Source organism: Puma concolor, chromosome D2 (assembly GCF_028749965.1).
Source record: "Puma concolor isolate L17-30 chromosome D2, mPumCon1.1.hap2, whole genome shotgun sequence".
NCBI lineage: Eukaryota > Metazoa > Chordata > Mammalia > Carnivora > Felidae > Puma > Puma concolor.
Window position 1 is genome coordinate 53,686,769 of NC_141677.1, and position 19,733 is coordinate 53,706,501.

A 19,733-nucleotide genomic window follows, 5' to 3' on the forward strand; every position below is an offset into this window, starting at 1 on the left:
CAAAAGCGATCCACCCTTATGAGTGTGAAATTGACCCATTTATTTGACTAAATCACTGTCACCCAGATGCACTCAAAAGATTTTTTTTCAAAAAACTAATTCATTGCTTTCTGCCTTAGGAATACCGAAAGCAAAAAATGTTGTCAAATCAGGATGCTGAGAGGTAGGCTAGACACTAAAATTGTAAAAATAACACAAATGCAAACTCCAGAGGTTCAATTCAGGCAATTTATTGTAAACAGGATTACCCTAGCACTCCACCATACTGGCTGTGTCACATGCTCTCTCTTCCACATCAACTAGTTGAAAAGAAGACTTTTTTTTTTTTTAAAGTCACAAGTAACTAATAACTTAGTTTGTTTTCCACAAATCTCATTTGCTAGGCACTGAGAAAACGCAGTATCCGGGGTAGTCTGTTACTGCTCATGGCTTGCAGCCTGGACCCATTTCAGTGAATCCATTAGTATGCCTGAGTGATCCAACAGTAGCTCTAGATCCAATTTGGACACCAGACAATGCTGGAACACACTGAACCCCAATCATAGGTTCCTGGAAGACTACATGAGATTCTGTTCAGATTTCTTCATGTGACTTTCTCATAAAAATGACAGTTACATTTCACCCATTTTTTAAAAAAGAGCTAAAAATTACTCAATAGCACATAATTTCCCACAGAGAAGGTAGGTGGCTTATTTACTCTTACAGTGGTGGATTTAAACACTCAGGGCTAATTGTAGATCCCTCTTGTTTATTTTTGCAGTTTGATGAAAAGCTGCATAGTCTACAAATGCATAAAACCAGAAGGAAGCGATGACTCACGCACCTTCTGATGGACAAAGACAGGCTTCATCACAAGGAAGCTCCTGAAGGTAGGGATAAAAAGACAGTTACAGCACCACATTTATCTGACGGTAGAAATGGAGCCCTGCTTTTGAAAGCAGCCTCCACAGTTGTGATTATATCATTCTTGCCCCAAATGTAGATTATTTGGAAAATGGCAAAAGTGAAAACTTAAGATGTTGTAAGACATGACTCTACAGAAAAAAGTCCTGGCAAATCAACTCCTAGCGAGGTAAAATGTCATTTGAAAATGCCATTCTTTACTTTGCCTGAGTTAGTGAACAGGGCCACTTACGGGTACCAGTGCCTGTATGTGGAAGTATATTCACAATTTCTCTTGAAGCAACTTTTAACAACAGTAAATATTTCAAAACAGCTGTTAAATCTACAGTAACAATTTCATCTAAAATAGTATCTCATGAAAAAAATATTTTTTAAAAGTCCACTCCAGTCGTTATCTGTGTTTGTTATGTTTATATTTATATATTCAAAAAATAACTTAACACTTAAGGCAATATTAGACTGGTAGCAAAAAGGGATTTGAGAGTCTTCTGGAGATCACACCATTTAAGAATCAAGGCTTTATTTTTAATACCTTCAAAAAGGTGGCTTGGTACTTCTCTTTTAAATTCATAATAGGGCAAATATTTTGGTTCATATACTGATTGCAATATCATGGTAGTAAAAAGTTACAAGTGTTTAGAGTAGCTGATGTTGGAAAAGCATGTCACACACTCAGTGGGATCTGAAGTTGACCCTATGTATTAAATAAATACAACAAATGTTGTTGAGGGGAAAAGGTAAAACTGAGGGAACACTGCAAACCGACTATGAACAAGAATGTCAATATAATTCAATCAGAAAGAAACAAATCACAGTAATCCTGAGAAATTCCGTTTGGGACAAAACTGATGTAGGGTAAGTCTATTTCTAGCATTGTAAATAAGTAGGGCGTTCTAGGGTTTTCCAGCATTTTACTAGTTTGAATAAAAAACATGTTCAAATTTTATAAAAAGATTAAAACCATGCCTTATATAATCAGCAATTTCACTAATAAAAGAAAATCATTTTGCTTTTTTCATTATCTGCCAAATGTTAATGTTCTCCATTGATTTACATGAAACCACCAAGTAGAAAGCAAATTTGAGAATCAGTTTTTAAAAAGGTATTACCTTTCTAAAGGTTTTAAAGCCTTTTCTGTCAACCTAGGAGGCTTTTAGAAAAACACAACCAAAAACTAACATATTTTCTTCTGACAAGTGACTATTTTACAGAATATGGAAGGAAGATTCTATAGGAATATCATTCATCATTTTAAGTACTGTTATATAAGGGAAATTTCTCTCAGTAATGAAAAAAATTTTAAAATATTTAAGAGGCATGTATTTAAAAAATATTCTACATCTATAAGATTCTGTCATTTAATTACTTTGGATTTTTAATATTCTACATAATGACATTTGACAACATCTTTTTTTTCTGTTTGTCTGTCTGATAGTGAACCAGAAACTATGAAAGTGGCCAAGGTTGTTTCCCTGGCCCCAGGAAGACCCAGGGATGCATCCACTTGCACTCTCCCACCCTTGGGGAATCTTCAGAGTTTTGCAGCCATGAAGTTAATATGTGGTTTCACAAGGGGAAACAGTGGCAAACCACGCTTGAACTCGGTCATGTTCTGAATCACTTCAGGCTGCAAAGAAGAAAAAGGTTTCTCTCAGTGTTTATGGCCTAAAAAAGCAGACGGAATAAGACATCAACTTTCTTTTTTTTTTTTTTACATACACACTCGTTTCTACCCCACATATTATGATCTGATCTTCCTGGATCATCAGGGCCAGAGGGTCTATGCAAACCTATGGGGAATGTCCCCAGTGGGACCCAGGACCAGAAAGAAGATCCCTGGCTCTTCTCTGGGCACACAAGGGCTGGGACGCCAGAGCTGGCACACACCAAGACCTCAGCAGAACGGCAGAGGCTGACGTGCCCACTCAGCAAGGGCCTGGTCACACTGCCAGTAAATGCCAACCTCTCCAGAGGATTAAAGACATGCAGGCACTGGGGAAAGGGCAAGGTACAGGCGTGGCTGGAGAGGACTCGCTGCAGAGTAACATAACTGCTCAAACTAGAAGCAAAAGCAAACCAGGTCAGAGGCTGAGTCTTTCCGTAGATGACAAAGGCGCCCCCCGCTCTCCTCCCCTGGGAGCTGTCAGATGGCGACCTCAGATTTAGGGAGGAATATAAAGTAGAGGCTCAAACACGTGGTGACCTGATACTTCTAGTCTTACGTGTCCTGCTGAACAAGCTCCTTCTATGTGGGAAGTCCTCTAACCATGCAATCTAAAATGACATTTGCATGTCTTACTTGTGGCAAGGCTGGTGCTTGTGACAAATTTATATCATTTTGACATGGGAACTCTCCAACGACAGGACCTGTGAGAAAATGAAAGGTTTACTTCTTACCTAATAAATACTGGCATACAAGAGCAATTGAAAACAACAACAACAACAACAACAACAACAACAAACTGAAACCGGACTCAGCTCATTAAGAAACTGTACCAGGCCCATGTCCTCCCAGGCTGCCTGCTCCCCAAGACCTTGACTGCTGGCTCTACGTCTTATCCAGACTCTCCCCAACGATGGCTCATCACGTTACCGTGGCTATGAAGCCTCGCCCACAGCAACTTTAGTGCCCACGTCTGCACTCACTGGTCTCTGAGGCTCTGACCACCAGGAAGGATCCAGTAAAACAACCCAGAAGGCCAGGTGAGATATGACTGTGGAGTAAATCTTGGCCATTCAGAGATAGAAGATGGAAAGACTGAGCGAATGAACTATTTGCTCTTCCTCCTCACATGCAGTGGTTCCACACAGCTTCTCTGAAGACGTCCTACCAGCAACTAGCTGTGTTTTCTTGTAAAGCCAGGGCCAGGATGGCATTGTGCCACCTAACGCTGGCTGTTTCCTTCACTGCCTCATTTCCCTTTTCCCCATATTTTTGCTTTGATAGATAGAGTAGACCCTGTCTCCAGTTGGTCCCCTTCTCTACCTATTTACTTTCTGGTGCTCTTTAAGGGATGTGTCTATGGCAAGGGACAGCCATTGTGTGCCCAAAAACACACTTTACAAAAAGTCCATATTCAATACTTACAGGAATCCATTTCCCTGGCAAGAACATGGACGGATACTTTATGTCTCCTTGGGGCATCTACTGCCAACATTTCCTAGGAAGAAAGAACAGCAAGGTCACCCTTCTGCCCCACTAAGGAACCTAAAATGAAGTACTCTTTTACCACTATGAAGAATCAGCTCTCACATAGCCAGAAACAGAAAAGATGTTTCCCCTCACTTAGAGTATTTCATTTAAACTCTACGAAAATTAGGTTAGGTAGGCAAGAATTACTATTAGCCCCATTTTACAAATGATAAAATGGAGTCCAAGGATATTATGTGATGCATTCAAACTCCTACAGTTAAGAGGTAGCTGGGCTGGGATTAAAAACCTAGCCTAATACTCATCGAGGTGTGATGCAGGGCCACATCCAGTGATCGCTAATGACTACAGAGGCGAAGGCCTGAGCTCAGTCAAGGGACGAGCACAATGCCTGCTCCTCTAGAACCTTCTTAGATTCTTTTTTTTATTAAAAAAATTTTTATTTTTTTTTATATTTGAGAGACAGAGCGTACGTGCAAGTAGGAGAGGGGCAGAGAGATGGGAGTCAGAATCTGAAGCAGGCTCCAGGCTCTGAGCTGTGAATACAGAGCCCAACGAGGGGCTCAAACTCATGAGCAGTGAGATCATGACCTGAGCCGCAGTCGGACGCCTAACAGACTGAGCCACCGAGGTGTCCCACACCTTCTTAGATTCTGTACCAGGGCACTTCTATGGATCTTCATCTAACAGAAGAGAAAGGAAGCTAACATTTATTGAGTCCTGTCTTGCGTCAGGCACTCTCCTGCATTAGCTCACTTGACCCTCTATAAGCTAAGTATTGTGAGGATCCTGTTTTAGAGATACGGAACTCTGAGACACAGGGAAGTATGACGACTTGCTCAAGTCACGTAGTTCACAGTGATGGCATCAGAAAGCAAGGCCTGCTTTTTCTCTCTCTGCTCCAGCAGGCTGCTCTGAAGGAGTTCCCTAGGTCATACCATGAATATCAGGAGTGGTGAGTTGGCAGATCCCATGGAAATGTGTCTCTCGACCTTTTCCTTAATGCTAGACCATTATCTGTCTTTTCCAAAGGGAAAACACAAGGTGTGATGAAACTTCCCCTGGTCATACCCTCAGAGGGAGAGATCATTAGCAAAGCCAAATCAGGTCAATAATGGTTTATGGAGCAGTTATTACAAGCCTGGTCCTGTGCAGCCGCGATGGAAATCCTGATGAGGTTGGACAACAAACCTGACCATGGCTCCCTCCAGCTGGCAGGACAGCCCAGATTCTCCCACAGGCCTGCCCTGGCCTCTCCAGCCCCTTTCAGGAGCTCAGCACAGGTCCGCCTCCAGTAATATATAGCAGCTCATCTGAGATTGTCTGTCTTATTGAGTAAAAAGTTTGCTTCCAAAGGTCTATTCAGGATCCCTTTTCACCCAAGCCTTCATTGCCCTCTTATCAACCTTTATCAGTAGAAGAGTGTAACACCTTCTTCAGTTTCAGACTATTCTCAATTTCCTGAACAATTCTGGACAATCTCCATCTTTCTAAACACAAACCAGCCAATAAGCAAACTGCATTTTTCTTGCAAGCTATATTCTAAGGAACACTGGAGTCCCAGGAAACACTTAATAGGTATTCTGTGGGGGAAAAACAAACAGGTCCATGATGAATCTCTTTAGGGAGTTTTGTTAATCAAAATTAAATGTTGGGCTAAAGAAATCTTTAGTATGGGGCTTCTTAGAACTTTTAAATGTTAACATGCTCTGTAATTCTCCAAAAACAGGAATAAAGAGTGTAGTCTTTCCCACACTTACATGGTCATGAAACCCTTTTTTGTATGTGTCCCTACTAATATCTTGTAGAAAACTAGTGTACCATGGAATACAGCAAGGGAAATGATGTTCTAGACTTAGTTTAAGCTTGGTAACAAAACTCTCATTTTTAAGACAAAATCGACTCAGTCTTATAACTATTCTTACAAATTCAATAATCAGGTACTACTTGTAATTCCAATGAATAATAGACGTTGTGGAGGGAAAGAAAAAATCTTCACTGCTTCTGCAAACCCTAGAGTAAGTTATATCAGGACATCACTCTTTTTAAACACCCACAACTAAGAATGCCTTAAAATGAATCCCTCAGAAACCAAAAAGAGCTAATATGATCACCCTTTCTTGCAAGCAACTGAGAACAGATACCTAACCTCACAAAGCAAATAGTCTTAAGCAATAAATAAACACAACTAAAACTTATAATATCAATGAGGAAAACATTAAAGTATTCTGATTAAAACATGTAAAAACTGAGGCTGAGAATTACTAATGAAGAGACCACAGTAATGGAGATCATTTATTAAATTCTGCTAAGTGCCAATCACTTTATGCACCTCATTTCAATTAATACTCCTACTAATCTCTATTTTGTAAGTGAGGAAACTGAGACTTAGAAGCTTAAGCCCCCTGGCTGAGGTCACAGGGCTATCTCGCCAGCGATGAGCCCTGGGTCTGCATTCAGAAGCCACACATGCTCCCACTGCTGCCTCACATGTAAAAGAACCTTTGGAGAAGGTGACCTGACTAAGGCTGCAGCTCTAAGCAGGGCACTAAGTTCAAAGCAGTAACAAACCACACAGCATATATAATATTTGCTTATGAGTCAAAATCTAAACATACAAATTCAACTTACCTTGTAGAATTTGATGATATCTTCCTTGGTAAGTGTCTTTAAATATGCAACTTCTGTGTTATCTGAAAAAGCAATCAAACAATAATTTACTAATATTTCCATCTTAAGTAGCCCAGAATACTACATTAAATGACAATACATTTCACTCCAATGTTCTTAGGTCTCTGTATTTTTTTTTTTTTTTTTAATTTTTTTTTTCAACGTTTATTTATTTTTGGGACAGAGAGAGACAGAGCATGAACGGGGGAGGGGCAGAGAGAGAGGGAGACAATCAGAAACAGGCTCCAGGCTCCGAGCCATCAGCCCAGAGCCCGACGCGGGGCTCGAACTCACGGACCGCGAGATCGTGACCTGGCTGAAGTCGGACGCCTAACCGACTGCGCCACCCAGGCGCCCCAGGTCTCTGTATTTTTAAGTGATCATCTGTTCTTGCAAGTAGTCAGGGAATAAATATCAAGTAAGGAGTAAGAAGATAGCCTGGCTCTCTACTTCTGAAATACTGGATCTTTAGGCTAGTTGTGTCAATTTTTCTGAGCCTCTGTTTCCTCCTCCGGAAATTGGGGATAATAACTACTTAATGGGTCTGTAGTGAGAACTAAGGAAAATGATGAATGACAGTAACACGATGCTGCACTTACGGCAAATGTTCAATAGATGGTCAGTACAATTACCATTAACAGTGACTCCAACTGCTAAAAAAATTACAGGTAAGAAAACCGAGGCCCTCAAAAAGGTGTCTTGGCCAAAGATCTTCAGGCTGTTGGTGTCACAATGAGAACACAACTCAACCCCCCCCCCCCCCCACCGAACCCCCAACTTCTGGTGTGGCTTAGCGCTCTGCATTGTTGATTTCTGCTCTAGAAGAAACGCCAAGGAAGTCAGTAAGCAGGAGACTTCAGGAAGCACAGCTGTCCCCAGTGTAAAAGCCCCGACACATTTTTGGTAATCCCTACAGGCATCTGTTTGAAGCCCTGTGCCTCCAGGGCAGCACTTATGTCTGCAAATTTTCCTTTTTCTTTTTTCGGTGTTATGGGAAATAGATAACCGCAAGCCTGTGCTCAGAGCCTCAGGGGCATACTGACTAAACACAAAAAGTGAAATTAGATTTATTCTTACTGTATTATTATGAGATACAGGAAGATCCAGCTCCAATTTTGGAGAAGAAAAAAAGATAAAGTTTCTAATAAAAACTGCTCTTATGTTAAAGCGATGGTTCTTTAGAAGTATGACACTCCACACCACCAAATTAGTAACCGGAACATCACCTACAAAACAACCACCGTTTTGTAGAATAGCCTTGGTGACCTCAAATGTTACACTTATATGCCATAAACGTTGGGGCCCTAATTGTGCCTTACCTCTGTCGAAATTGTATTGCTGGGAGATGATTTCCCCCCAATATTTAGCACACTCTGCGGACAGTTTCTTTGGTTTGTCTAGTCGACGAATTGCTAATGCTTGAATGTGTTTTTGAAAAGCCTCTTCTGTCATGTCCTCTATGGACTTCTCCATGGTGATTAAGAAAGCTTCCACTCGGCTTTCTAGGTAGTGAGGAGGCTTTTCTGACTGGATGATGAATCGTAAGCCCTGTATGCCGTTGGCTCGACGAGGCCCGCTGAAGACGATATAGCCTGAAACACAAACACCGGCCAGTCAGGACCCTGGCATTTGAGACTCCGGTCACTTTTAATCCTTCAAAACTTATCCTGTCAGAGCAATAAAATCTACTTTTGGGCTCTATGTTATTCACCTCTGAAGAAACATAAACAATTAGGATATCATAAGTTCCTAAGGGTAGAGCAAAAGGGCTCTCTGAAGAATAGTTAGAAAGTTGGGAGAGAATTCTTTCTCTTGCGGGGGGGGGGTGGGAAGGAAAAAATCTTATTCATCACTCAATCTCCCATCCCATAACTCCTCACTGTCTGCTGGTTAATCATCTTCTCTCTGTGTGAAAGTTATTCCCATCCCTAGTATAAAATGAACTCATTTTCATCCTCTAACCATTGTTCCAGCTCTGTTCCCTTTCATATCCAAGTTCCTTATGTGAATTCATTCCTGGACCAACTACATTCAGACTAAAAACCTCTGAAGACCAACAGAAGGTCACGTTTCCATTGTCATCTTGTGAGCTCACGCATTACCACCCTTTGACATCTTTCCTAAACTGAGCTCGTGGCTTGCCTCCTTCAGCTGCTCTGTCCTGAACCACATCCTCAGACCTGTGGAGCCTTGGGGTCCCACCCCACTTCTGAGGAAGTCACTATCTTCGGCATGACCTTTAGAATCTGAAGACTCTCAGTAATATTTGTCACACTGCACTGTAACTATTCCTTTATAGGTCTGCCCTCCTGATTAGACCGTGAGCTCCTTGAAGGGAAGGACCATCTCTAACTTATCCATTTCCATGTCCAGCATCTACCATGGTGGTTACTTAAAAAATGAAAATACTTGGAAAGACTCACCCAAATCCTTTTTCATTGGTTCCTCCCAGTCATTGCTGGGGTTTCTTTATTTTCTCATTGATTAAACCTGCCAGGATTTCGAGGACTTTTTTTTTTTTAACGTTTATTTATTTTTTGGGGACAGAGAGAGACAGAGCATGAACGGGGGAGGGGCAGAGAGAGAGGGAGACACAGAATCGGAAACAGGCTCCAGGCTCTGAGCCATCAGCCCAGAGCCCAACGCGGGGCTCCAACTCACGGACCGCGAGATCGTGACCTGGCTGAAGTCGGACGCTTAACTGACTGCGCCACCCAGGCGCCCCATTGAGGACTTTTAACAGTGCCTAAAACTGTGCCAGAAACACTTTCTCAACAAACACTTACTGAGTACCTTCTATGGGACCAGGCTTGGGATACAAAGATGATTAAGAGATAATACCTGCCCTCTGGGAACCCAAAGTTTCCCAAATCTAAGCTTCTCTGGATGGCTTGCTTCCCATCTTGCCACCCCTAATAAATAGTCTGCCCTAAGCATCTTCCCTTACCCAAAATGTCTTCTTTATGACATGTACATTCTGTAAACACACTGTCTTCGCCTTAAGAACTGCTTTAAAGTCCATGACATGTTAAGTGCTTATCTTTTAGAAGTGGATTCCCCACAAACAAGGTTTTCACAAGCCTTTGTCAATACAGCAAGCCTGCACCACCATGCAAGAGGACTATCCACGTGGAGCATATTTTCTGAGGACCACGGTTGCTCAAGGTCTATGGTACTAGGCCAGTCCCCACCTCCCTCTCACCCAGCTGCTCCTTGGTGCGCAGGGTGTTGAAGCAAGGCTCAGAGATGATCTGACAGAAGAGCTCTAGAAACATATTCTCTGAGGTGCTCTGCATGTCTGTCTGATAGTATATCTCGATGCCACAGTTATTGTGAACTTCATTCCTCTGCTGATACACAAACCATCCTCCTAGGAAGTTTCAAAAAGAGAAAAAAACTTATTTAGGGTTTAACAAAGTCAATGTTTTATCTGGCTTTTTAAAGCTGTCCAATTTAGTTAGTGTTTTTCAGCAATTCCAAACTGCAATTAAATTATTAAGAATGCGAAATTCTGTTAACTTACCTAAGGGAATCCTAATGCAGCAATCTAAACTTGGCAGGCCCTCAATAAACATTTACTGAATTCAAAGGGCAAAGAACTTACAAAAGACCCATTTTATAGCTAAGTATTAATGCTAAGATCCACAGTTAATACAATGTACAAGTTAGTGTATATACTACATCAGAATCAGCTAATACATATAAGAACCTTAATGGCACCACCACTTATGTTTCAATACCATACAAAACCGTTTTTTAAATTACTAGTTGTGTCTTTATTATCTTGCATTTTCATTTAGCATTTTATTCTGAACACCGTTTACCAACACCCACACTAAAGGTCATTTCACAAATTTACACACATGTGTTCAACACTTAGAGGTAACTTAGTCTAACACCTCACTTTAGAGATGAAGGAGCTAAGCACCTGAGAAGGGGGTGACTTGTCTAAGGACACCAAATTGGAATGGTGAAGACCCAAGACTAAAACTCAGATGTGTTGATCAAATATCTCATCAGAGTTACGACCAGATGATCATGCTTTATGATTTGATAACTTCACTTCATGAGGAATAAATGTGACCAAGCATATATTGTGTTTAGTATTTAGTGTAAGACTCACAAATAAGGGTTTCTCAGAATAGTAATGATGTGTTTGTTCACCCTCATAGATGATAATTTAGACATCAACTGCGAAGGGAGGTAGACAAGTCTGGAGTCGTATTTCACCTATATTTTTTTCTGAGGAGATAAATCTGACCAACAAACTTTCTAATCATATACTGGCAGCACTATGTTATTTCTTATCAGAAGAGGAAGGGGAATACGGTCTATAAAGCTACTGCAACCGCCCCCTCCCAACTTCTAGCTTTTTCATGTCTATCCCCAAATGTCTCCTTCACAATGCCTAAACATTGTCTTTTTAAACTGTAAATATTGTCTCATGGAGAGTTAAGTGAAGGACTGTGTGAGACATTCACATCTGGCTTAGAATGATTTCCTAACACCTAACATTTGGAGAATGGGATGTGAACGGAGGTTTTTTTTCTTTTTTTAATTTTTACTTAATTTATTTTTTAAAATTCACATCCAAGTTAGTCAGCATATAGTGCAACAATGATTTCAGGAGTAGATTCCTTAATGCCCCTTACCCATTTAGCCCGTCCCCCTTCCCACAACCCCTCCAGTAACCCTCTGTTTGTTTTCCATATTTAAAGAGTCTCTTATTGAACAGAGTTATTTTTGAGCACGGGACAATTTGTGAGGCACTTGGAAGGCAAAAGACTTAAGGCCCTAATTAGGAGAGGAGAGAGGAAGCAGGAAGTGTAATAAAAAGAGGTGTGAAAGGCGCCTGGGTGGCGCATCAGTTAAGCATCCTACTCCTGATTTTGGCTCAGGTCATGACCTCACAGTTGGTGAGTTCGAGCCCTGCAGAGGGCTCTGTACTGACAGTGCAGAGCCTGCCTGAGATTCTCATTCTCTCTCTCTCTCTCTCTCTCTCTCCCTCCCTCCTTCTGTCCCTCCCCTGCTCATGCTCTCTCTCTCAAAATGAATTAAAAAAAAAACCAAAAACTTAAAAAAAAGTAGGAAAGACAGATTTCACTTTGAAATTCTGTCTCTGGACTGGCCTCACTTTGCCCAACGCCCAAGTGCTATGGTTTCTGAATGGCAGATTCTGACTGTGCTTCTCTTCCATGCTGTGGTGAGAGAGGAACAAACTAGCAGAAGTTTGAAATGAAACGTTACCAGGTCTGTGATGACTGGCTGTGAAGAAGAGAGCTGTGCTCAAGGTATGTTTGAGCATTCAACAACAATATTCTGAGGTAACACCATGCTCAAGCACCTTTAACAGCTTCTCAAAGGAACCAGACACAGCCCCAACCTTAACAAATGTACAGTCTAACAATGGAGATGGAGGGGGACAGACGTCCATAAGGGAGAGAGTGAAGGAAAGGGAGCACTATTTCAGGAGGATACATAGTGGTAGTGGGGGCACAGACCACGCATGTGTGGGGAACAGCCAGCAATCAAGTTTAGCTACAAACAAAAACAAAAGAACACACACAAAAAAATCAATGCTTTTCATCCCAAGTCTAATTTACTACATACTACATAATTTTGAACAATAACTGAAAACAATGCTTAATCAAAAGAAACCATGGTTAATACAAAGGCAATCCAACACTGCAAACTCCAATATATTAATTATTATCCATTATTTTATGCTAATTCCTTATAAAATATGCATGTCACAAATACATGCTGTTATTTGCACCTGTGAGTTTCCTAAAACTATTTCTGCCAAAGACTCCTATGGACTTCCCATCAGTATTATGATTCTAGTTTCCAATTTCCATAAACAGATTTTATTTCATGCTTCAGAGTCAACATCTCTTTAGCTTTGTAATTTTTCTTACCTCCTAACTCTTCTACATCCAATTACCAGTCAATTCTAATGTCATTCTCATCAAAATAATCACCTACCTCCAATTTCACCTTTTTGACCTTCCTACAGAAAAATTTTGGCAGAATTACCTACCTTTAACCATACTTATATAAACAGTAAAGGATCCCAGTAGATCTTTACTGTAAAATTGTGTTCTCATCCAGGTGACTTCAACCCACCTATAATCACCCATAACATTATGTCAAAGTAGTCCATTACCAAAGTTACAACATTCCAACTTACTGTCAGGAAGCTGAACTTCTCTATACCGAACCAGCTGACTTGGAAGGAGAGGTTTCGTATGAGCATGTTCAATAAGGGTGTCTTCAACCATCTGCATGATTCCTAGTGCAGCCTGTGGAAAAGGACACGGAATAGCACCATACAAAACCACAAATGTATCTTGTTTGTGAAAATAAAAATAGCATATTGGATGGTGGCCAATGCAGTGTGAAAACAACACACTTGTGAAATAAGCTAGTTTATCATAAAGATGGATTCTTAAACCCTAAACACATTTGATCTTATTCAAATGGAAAAAACTGAATTCGTCAATTGGCAATACACTTGGTATGGGAGAGGTGGAGAAAGAGAGACCAAGACCAGCATGAACAATGATCTTGATGCTGTGGGAAAAGGTACTGCCAAAGTTGGAGAGGCACTGGGGATGGAAAGTTGGTCCCAAGTAACTGACCCTGACCACAGATACTTGGGGTTGCAGCAAAGCAAAGGAAGTGAGTATAGGCTTTTTAATAAATAAAACTGACTTTAGTGAAAAATCCTGTCTCTGCCAGTTACTAGCATCTGACCTTGGGCATACTGTTTTGGAGGCAGGATAGCAGAGTAGCAGAGAAGGGTGGGGTCTTGAGAGAGGCTGCAGAGTTCCAGAATGGGAATTCTAGAGAGTCTTCTATGGGCTACACATTTGGCATGCACCATTTCACTTCATCTTTAAACTCTAATGTACAGATAAGGAAACTGAGTACTGAGAGGTTAACACCTTTTCAGAAGAATAAGCAGCTAGTTTGTGGCAGAGTCAGGATTTAAACCCAGGCTGATTCTACACCACGTGCTCTTATCCACTTCACAGTCCTGCTGTCCTGCACAGAGTAGGGATAATTATTTCCATTTCCTCCTGTGACTGCACAAGGCAGGCGAGAGCAGAGCAGGCAATCATGAAAATAGGTCCATAGTTAACCACCATCATTCTCTTCCTTATACCCTCTCCTGTTTTCCTCCACAGAGCAGAGAAGGTTGAGTCAACACTCATGTGCTTATAATCACACTGTGGTGGTGAATACTCTGAAGCCAGGGTAAAAAAAAAATCTCTTACACTGCTCCATAAAAGACCACTAAACCCTCAACCACCCACCTGCTTTGTTATGTTTCCATGGAGAAGGGCTTCAATGTGCAGCCGTGACAGGAGCTGAGGTATGAAGGCCTTAAGGCGAGGAAGGGTGACATCTGTAGAGGTGTAAAAAATAGTGAGCTCTCCCTATGAGGCTAAAACAAACAACACTCTGAGCTAATTTAATACTTACAGAACAGTTAGAAAAACAGTACAGAGAGTTCCGATATACCTTTTTACCGTTTCCCTTAATGTTAGTATCTCTCATAACCACCATATAGTGATCAAAACTAAGAAATTAGCACTGCTTTAATACTATTAACTAATGCAGTCTTTATTTGATTTCAGTTTCTCCTAATACTCTTTTTCTGTTCCACGATATAATCCATGATTCCACTTTGCATTTAGTTATGTGTCCTCAGTGCCTATGTTTCCTCTAGTCTGTGCCAGTTCCTGTCTTTCCTTATCTTTTAAGATCTTAAGATTTCAAAAACAACATTTTAAAATTTTTATTTATTTTTATTTTTGAGAGACAGAAAGAGAGGGAGCATGAGCAGAGGAGGTGCGGCGGGGGGGTGGGGGGGGTGGGGACAGAGGATCTGAAGCAGGCTCTGCGCAGACAGCACAGAACCCACTGCAGGGCTTGAACTCACAAACCATGAGATCATGACCTGAGCTGAGTGCCCCTATAATCTTAAGATTTTTGAAGAATACTGTTCAATTACTTTACAGAGTGCCATTTGAGTTTTTCCAGTGTTTTTCCGTGACTAAACTAAGCTTAACTACCCAACTACTAGGAAGAATACCACAGAGGTAATGTGCCCTTATCAATGCATCACATCAGCAGTACATGATGTTGATATGCTGTCGTACTAGTGAACACTAATCATGTGGTTAAGGTGGTCTGCCAGATGTGTTTACTGTAAAAGGACTATTTTCATCTTTCAGTTATAACAGAGTAACTCATGTATGTTCTACAAGCAATTAGGTAATGCCACTTGCCCATCAATGCCTATTTTCCCCACTGTAATTAATAAATATTTATTTTCAGGGAAATATACTTTGAGACTATACACATATCCTGTTTTCCCTTACTCATTAATTTTAGCACCCAACAGTGCATATTGCCTGTATCAATTATGGTATCACAATACTGATTTTCTACTCCCCTCATTCCTTTTACATGTATTGATTCAATTCTTTAATAAGAAAGAGCTGTTCCTTCTCCACTAGGACATCATACTAATAACTGCTGCAATGGCTGCTAAAAATAGAGACTGAAATTCAAAGAGAGACACAGGAAGGGAATTAACAAGTGGTTACTCTGGGTGTATCATTTCATACATGTTATCTTATAAAGTATGTACTACTTATCCCTGTTTTAAAGGTGAGAAAACTGAAGTGAAGAGCATTGAAATTTCTTGCCCAAAGGCATCATGCTAGTACGTTGTACAGCTGCATTTGACCAGTGGTCTAATTCTAAAGTGCATACTTGTTCTCCAGACCCCTTGACCACTCTCTGCAGACCTCGGCCACAACACTTACTCTCTCTGCCTACACTGAAATGAGCTGAACACATTTATGCTTTGCCACTAGACTGTAACTCCTTGATCCAAGAAACCCCATCTAATTGATCATTTTTTTATCTCAAGCCCCTGAAGTCTAGGGCCTGGTGTGTAGCAGGCAGTCAGTAAAAGCTGCTGGACCCACTGAACTCTGAGGTCCCTGCTACTCTGGCACCTGGAGAGTCGATGGAGTGTCAACGAATGTCTCCACATTAAGCCACATTGGGGGTACTGAATCACCGTAAGAGTATACATGTTCCAAAACAGAATGATGGCTTATTTGAGCAGAGACTGCCAACCAAAACAGTGCTTTCTCTTTATATAAAAAAAATTTTTAATGTCTTATTTTATCTTTGAGACAGAGAGAGACAGAGCATGAATGGGGGAGGGGCAGAGAGAGAGGGAGACACAGAATCCAAAGCAGGCTCCAGGCTCTGAGCTGTCAGCACAGAGCCTGATGAGGGGCTTGAAGCCACAAACTGTCAGATCATGACCTGAGCCGAAGTCGGACACTTAACCCACTTAGCCACCCAGGCGCCCCACATTTTCCAGTTTTTAACTGAACAGATCTAAAGATGCCTGAGTACTCTTCCTATGTGACAAGACTTTCAAGCTCAGCCCTTTTTTCTTCTTCTTAAAACTTCAATAATAACAAGGTAAGTGTTCTGGTCAAAACCTTCAGTCATCTGCAGAAATCTATGAACAGTAATAACTAACTGCTATGGGTCCAGGCTGAAAGCAGCAAATGTGGCTTAACAGCCTGAACACGAAAGCCACTTCAAAGGCCACCACTGTTTTCATTTCGATAAAAAGGATGCACAGCTGGCTTTAATAAAACTACAAGTTATTAGAAATATTACAAAGCATAAACACTAGACATCGAGATAGATCAAAATGATTTTAGGAAAAAATGTACAGGGTTATAAGTACAAAAATAGTCTCACCATCCAGGGCTTCTTTTAATTCATCTTTAGTCCAGGCCACTTCAGTCATCAGCAAGCGGAGGTAGTACATGGCATGCTGGTGAGGCTGCTCAGCTCGGAAATTGTTAAGAGATCGCATGTACTAGTCAAGAGAGACACGGGTCCATTCATTTTAGAAGTCCTTTTACAATCATTTAAAAAGATCAACTATAATCAAACTTCATTTTGCATAAATCATGTGTTACTGGGATGCACGAGTATCTGCTGCTTTCTCCTTTTGAAGTGAGGTAATTTATTTTTTATTTTTTAATATTTATTTTTGAAAGAGAGTGAGAGAGCAGGGGAGGGGCAGAGAGAGGGAGAGGATCCGAAGCAGGCTCCACGCTGACAGCACAGAGCCCCATGCGGAGCTCGAACCCATGACCTGCCAGATCATGACCTGAGCCGAAGACACCCAACCGACAGAGCCACCCAGGCTCCCCTTGAAGTGAGGTAATTTAGAATGGGGCTTACTCCTCTCTGATCCTTAAATTAAAGGGCATGTTTTCCTTTCTCTAGGCTGCTGCTTTATCCCCAGCATCTGACTTGTGTCCTAAGTGTCTTCACTATGAGACATTTTTTCTCTCTCAGAGAGTCATCCCTAGTATTCAGGGCTTCCAGCTTTTGGTATCCTTTGATTCTGTACCATAAGGCCATTCCAAAAGTCTCCATAAGCAAGCAACATGTCCACTTACATACATAAAATATTGGATCTTCATCCGAAAACTACATTTGAAAACGTTAATTTTTTGGAGGATGTACAATTAAAGTCACAGTTTGGCTTTTAAAATAGCTATCCATCCCTTATTTCCATTATCAGGCTTACTGTGAGTTGAGTTTAAGTGGAAGACACATCAAGCCTAAACAGTCTGCCCTAATGTGACAAGGTTCTCATGGTAGGCAGACCTTAGCCAGCAGAACCATGTGTTCTTCTAAAGTAAAGGCTTGATAAAACTTTCAAGGGGTCCTTCACAGCCCTCAGGCTTCTCTCTGAAAGTCAGTGCTGCAACCTCTCCAGCTCTTGGGGGTCAGGTGTCCCTGAGTCTCCCAGGCTTTCTTTCTGGATAGAGCACAGGCTTTAACAAAGACAGGGTGAGAGGACTGGCACATGGTTAATAGGGCTTTTCCTCCTCTTTTCTTTTTTTTAGAGGAAGAGAGCACACTCAAGTAGGGGAGAGGGGCAGATGGAGAGGGGGGGAGGGGGAGGGAGGGAAAGAGGGGGAGAGAGAGAGAGAGGGAAAGAAAGAGAGACAGAGAGAATCTTAAGCAGGCTCCATGCTCAGTGCAGAGCTTGACACAGGGCTTGATCCCACAACCCTGGGATCATGACCTGAGTTGAAATCAAGAGTCTGACACTCAGCCTACTAAACCACCCAGCCATCCCCTCATTTTTCTTAAAATGTTCATTATGTGGCAAAATTACAAAAATGAGTTCAGAACACTTACCGCCTCTTTGATAATTTCAAATCTTTTTTCATCAATCTCAAAGGTAGCCATTTTCTCAATAATCTTCTTTAGCAAAATCGGCTGCTTGTCATTGTAACCTTTCACCGAGAGCTACAAAAAGAGTTCAGGGTATTAGAAGTCTAAAAACATCACCAAAAAAACTTCCAAATAAACACCATAAGCTTGATTTTTAAACATTTAGAAAACCCCAAAGCCCAGCATATTAAAATAAAAATGAAATAAAGTCGACTAATTGATCTTCTCAAATAGTTTAACACTTAGGAAGAGAACATTAACCATCTTTATTTACTAATAATCTAAAAGCCTAATTTTGCTGTTCCTAACCAAAGTCAACAGTAGGAAAACTCACCTGATGCCAAACTAATGCAAAACATATCACATCATTGACATTCAAGCTCCCATTAAATCAAAATTACAGAATGTGTTTCAAGTTTAATCTTCAAAAATAATTTCTAAGGAATAGCAGGCTTAAGGTTTTTGTAGATGTGATAAGAAGGTTAAAAATCACAGGTAGTATTATCTAGCCAACTGTTAGGTATGTCCCCAAATTGTTTATATTAAAATATTTTAATATTTTAAAAATCATTTCTGGAGAAATCAGGCAGCCCTAATTTTGTGCATGTGTATACATTCTTGTGGCATTTTGCCATTTTTGTCATTCAATGTTGCCCAAACAGGATCCATACAGATGCTTGTTTGATGAATTCTGCTGATGTATCAAAAGCCAATGATGCACAGTGAGGACACACTGTACTATCAGGATTTTACTGTGGGACAATATACTCTAATGATCTCCGAAAGCACTGCATTCGAAAAGCAGGGGAGGCCTATTATTTTATTTCCACATGGTGGCATCCACAGCAATAGAGGGCGCACTGCATGTGGAAGGTCTATGAAAGCCTCTGCCTTATACAGAATGACAGGCAAGAACCTCAGCAGGAGAGAAGGTCATTACGGCCATGGTGAGCACATCACGTACCATGGGAAATAGACTGACAACTAGTAGAAAGCTCATTTTGTCATAAATTAAAAATTATTTATTTTAATGGTAATATGCTACTAAAGGTCAAGAGCAAAAAATAAACAGATTATTACTTTTCTATTTGGAGTTTATTTTGATCTCTGAGCTTCAAATTTCCCTAGACTCTGAAAATGGTTACATACACGCTTATACGTTAAATAAAAGCCACCAGAAAATTTACTTGTGTAAAGAAAGAAAAGCACAGCAAAATACAATTTTAAAACCCTAAAACCTTTTGTATAAGAATTTATAAAGAGGAGTACACAGCACATGCTCTCACTGCAGTTGTTACTAAAACATACAGTATTTTTTCAAGAAAAGTGAAGATGAATGTGTGCCATACAAGGGATGTTAATTTGAAAATGAGATAAAGGTTTGGAAACACATCAGAAATAGTTTCAGGAGCAAGGATCTAGTTATTTCTTGGGATGTTTTTAATAATGTTTATTTTAAAACACACTTAAAAGTAGTTAATGGTGCATGCTACAAAATAAACTAAATGAAAAGATCAAATGTACTTGGACACAGGAGCTTTCTACTGCTGTCAGCAAAAATAAAGGAAGCTTATATTTGAGTAAAATTCAAGCACCACAACAATAACTACAGATATTTTTCACTTACAGATAGATGTTAATACACTCAAGCACATGGAAAGGACAACATGCTTTCAGAATTAATAGGTTAAACATTTCAAGCAGG

General features: G+C 40.6%; 1 protein-coding gene across 3 annotated transcripts in view; it reads right to left on the bottom strand.

Moving 5' to 3' along the window:
• Positions 1-214: 214 nt before the first annotated feature.
• IDE (insulin degrading enzyme) overlaps positions 215-19,733 on the bottom strand; it is a 111,349-nt gene continuing 91,830 nt past the window's right edge. For all 3 annotated transcript variants that reach the window (XM_086680377.1, XM_086680376.1, XM_086680378.1), the window contains exons 16-25: positions 17,993-18,103; positions 16,529-16,649; positions 14,044-14,135; positions 12,915-13,026; positions 9,927-10,094; positions 8,044-8,316; positions 6,686-6,747; positions 3,992-4,064; positions 3,203-3,270; positions 215-2,530 (exon numbers count right to left, since the gene is read on the bottom strand). In XM_086680377.1, the coding sequence (XP_086536503.1) occupies positions 2,435-2,530; positions 3,203-3,270; positions 3,992-4,064; positions 6,686-6,747; positions 8,044-8,316; positions 9,927-10,094; positions 12,915-13,026; positions 14,044-14,135; positions 16,529-16,649; positions 17,993-18,103 (1,176 nt within the window). In that variant the 3' untranslated portion in view covers positions 215-2,434. The remainder of the gene's footprint in view (positions 2,531-3,202; positions 3,271-3,991; positions 4,065-6,685; positions 6,748-8,043; positions 8,317-9,926; positions 10,095-12,914; positions 13,027-14,043; positions 14,136-16,528; positions 16,650-17,992; positions 18,104-19,733) is intronic.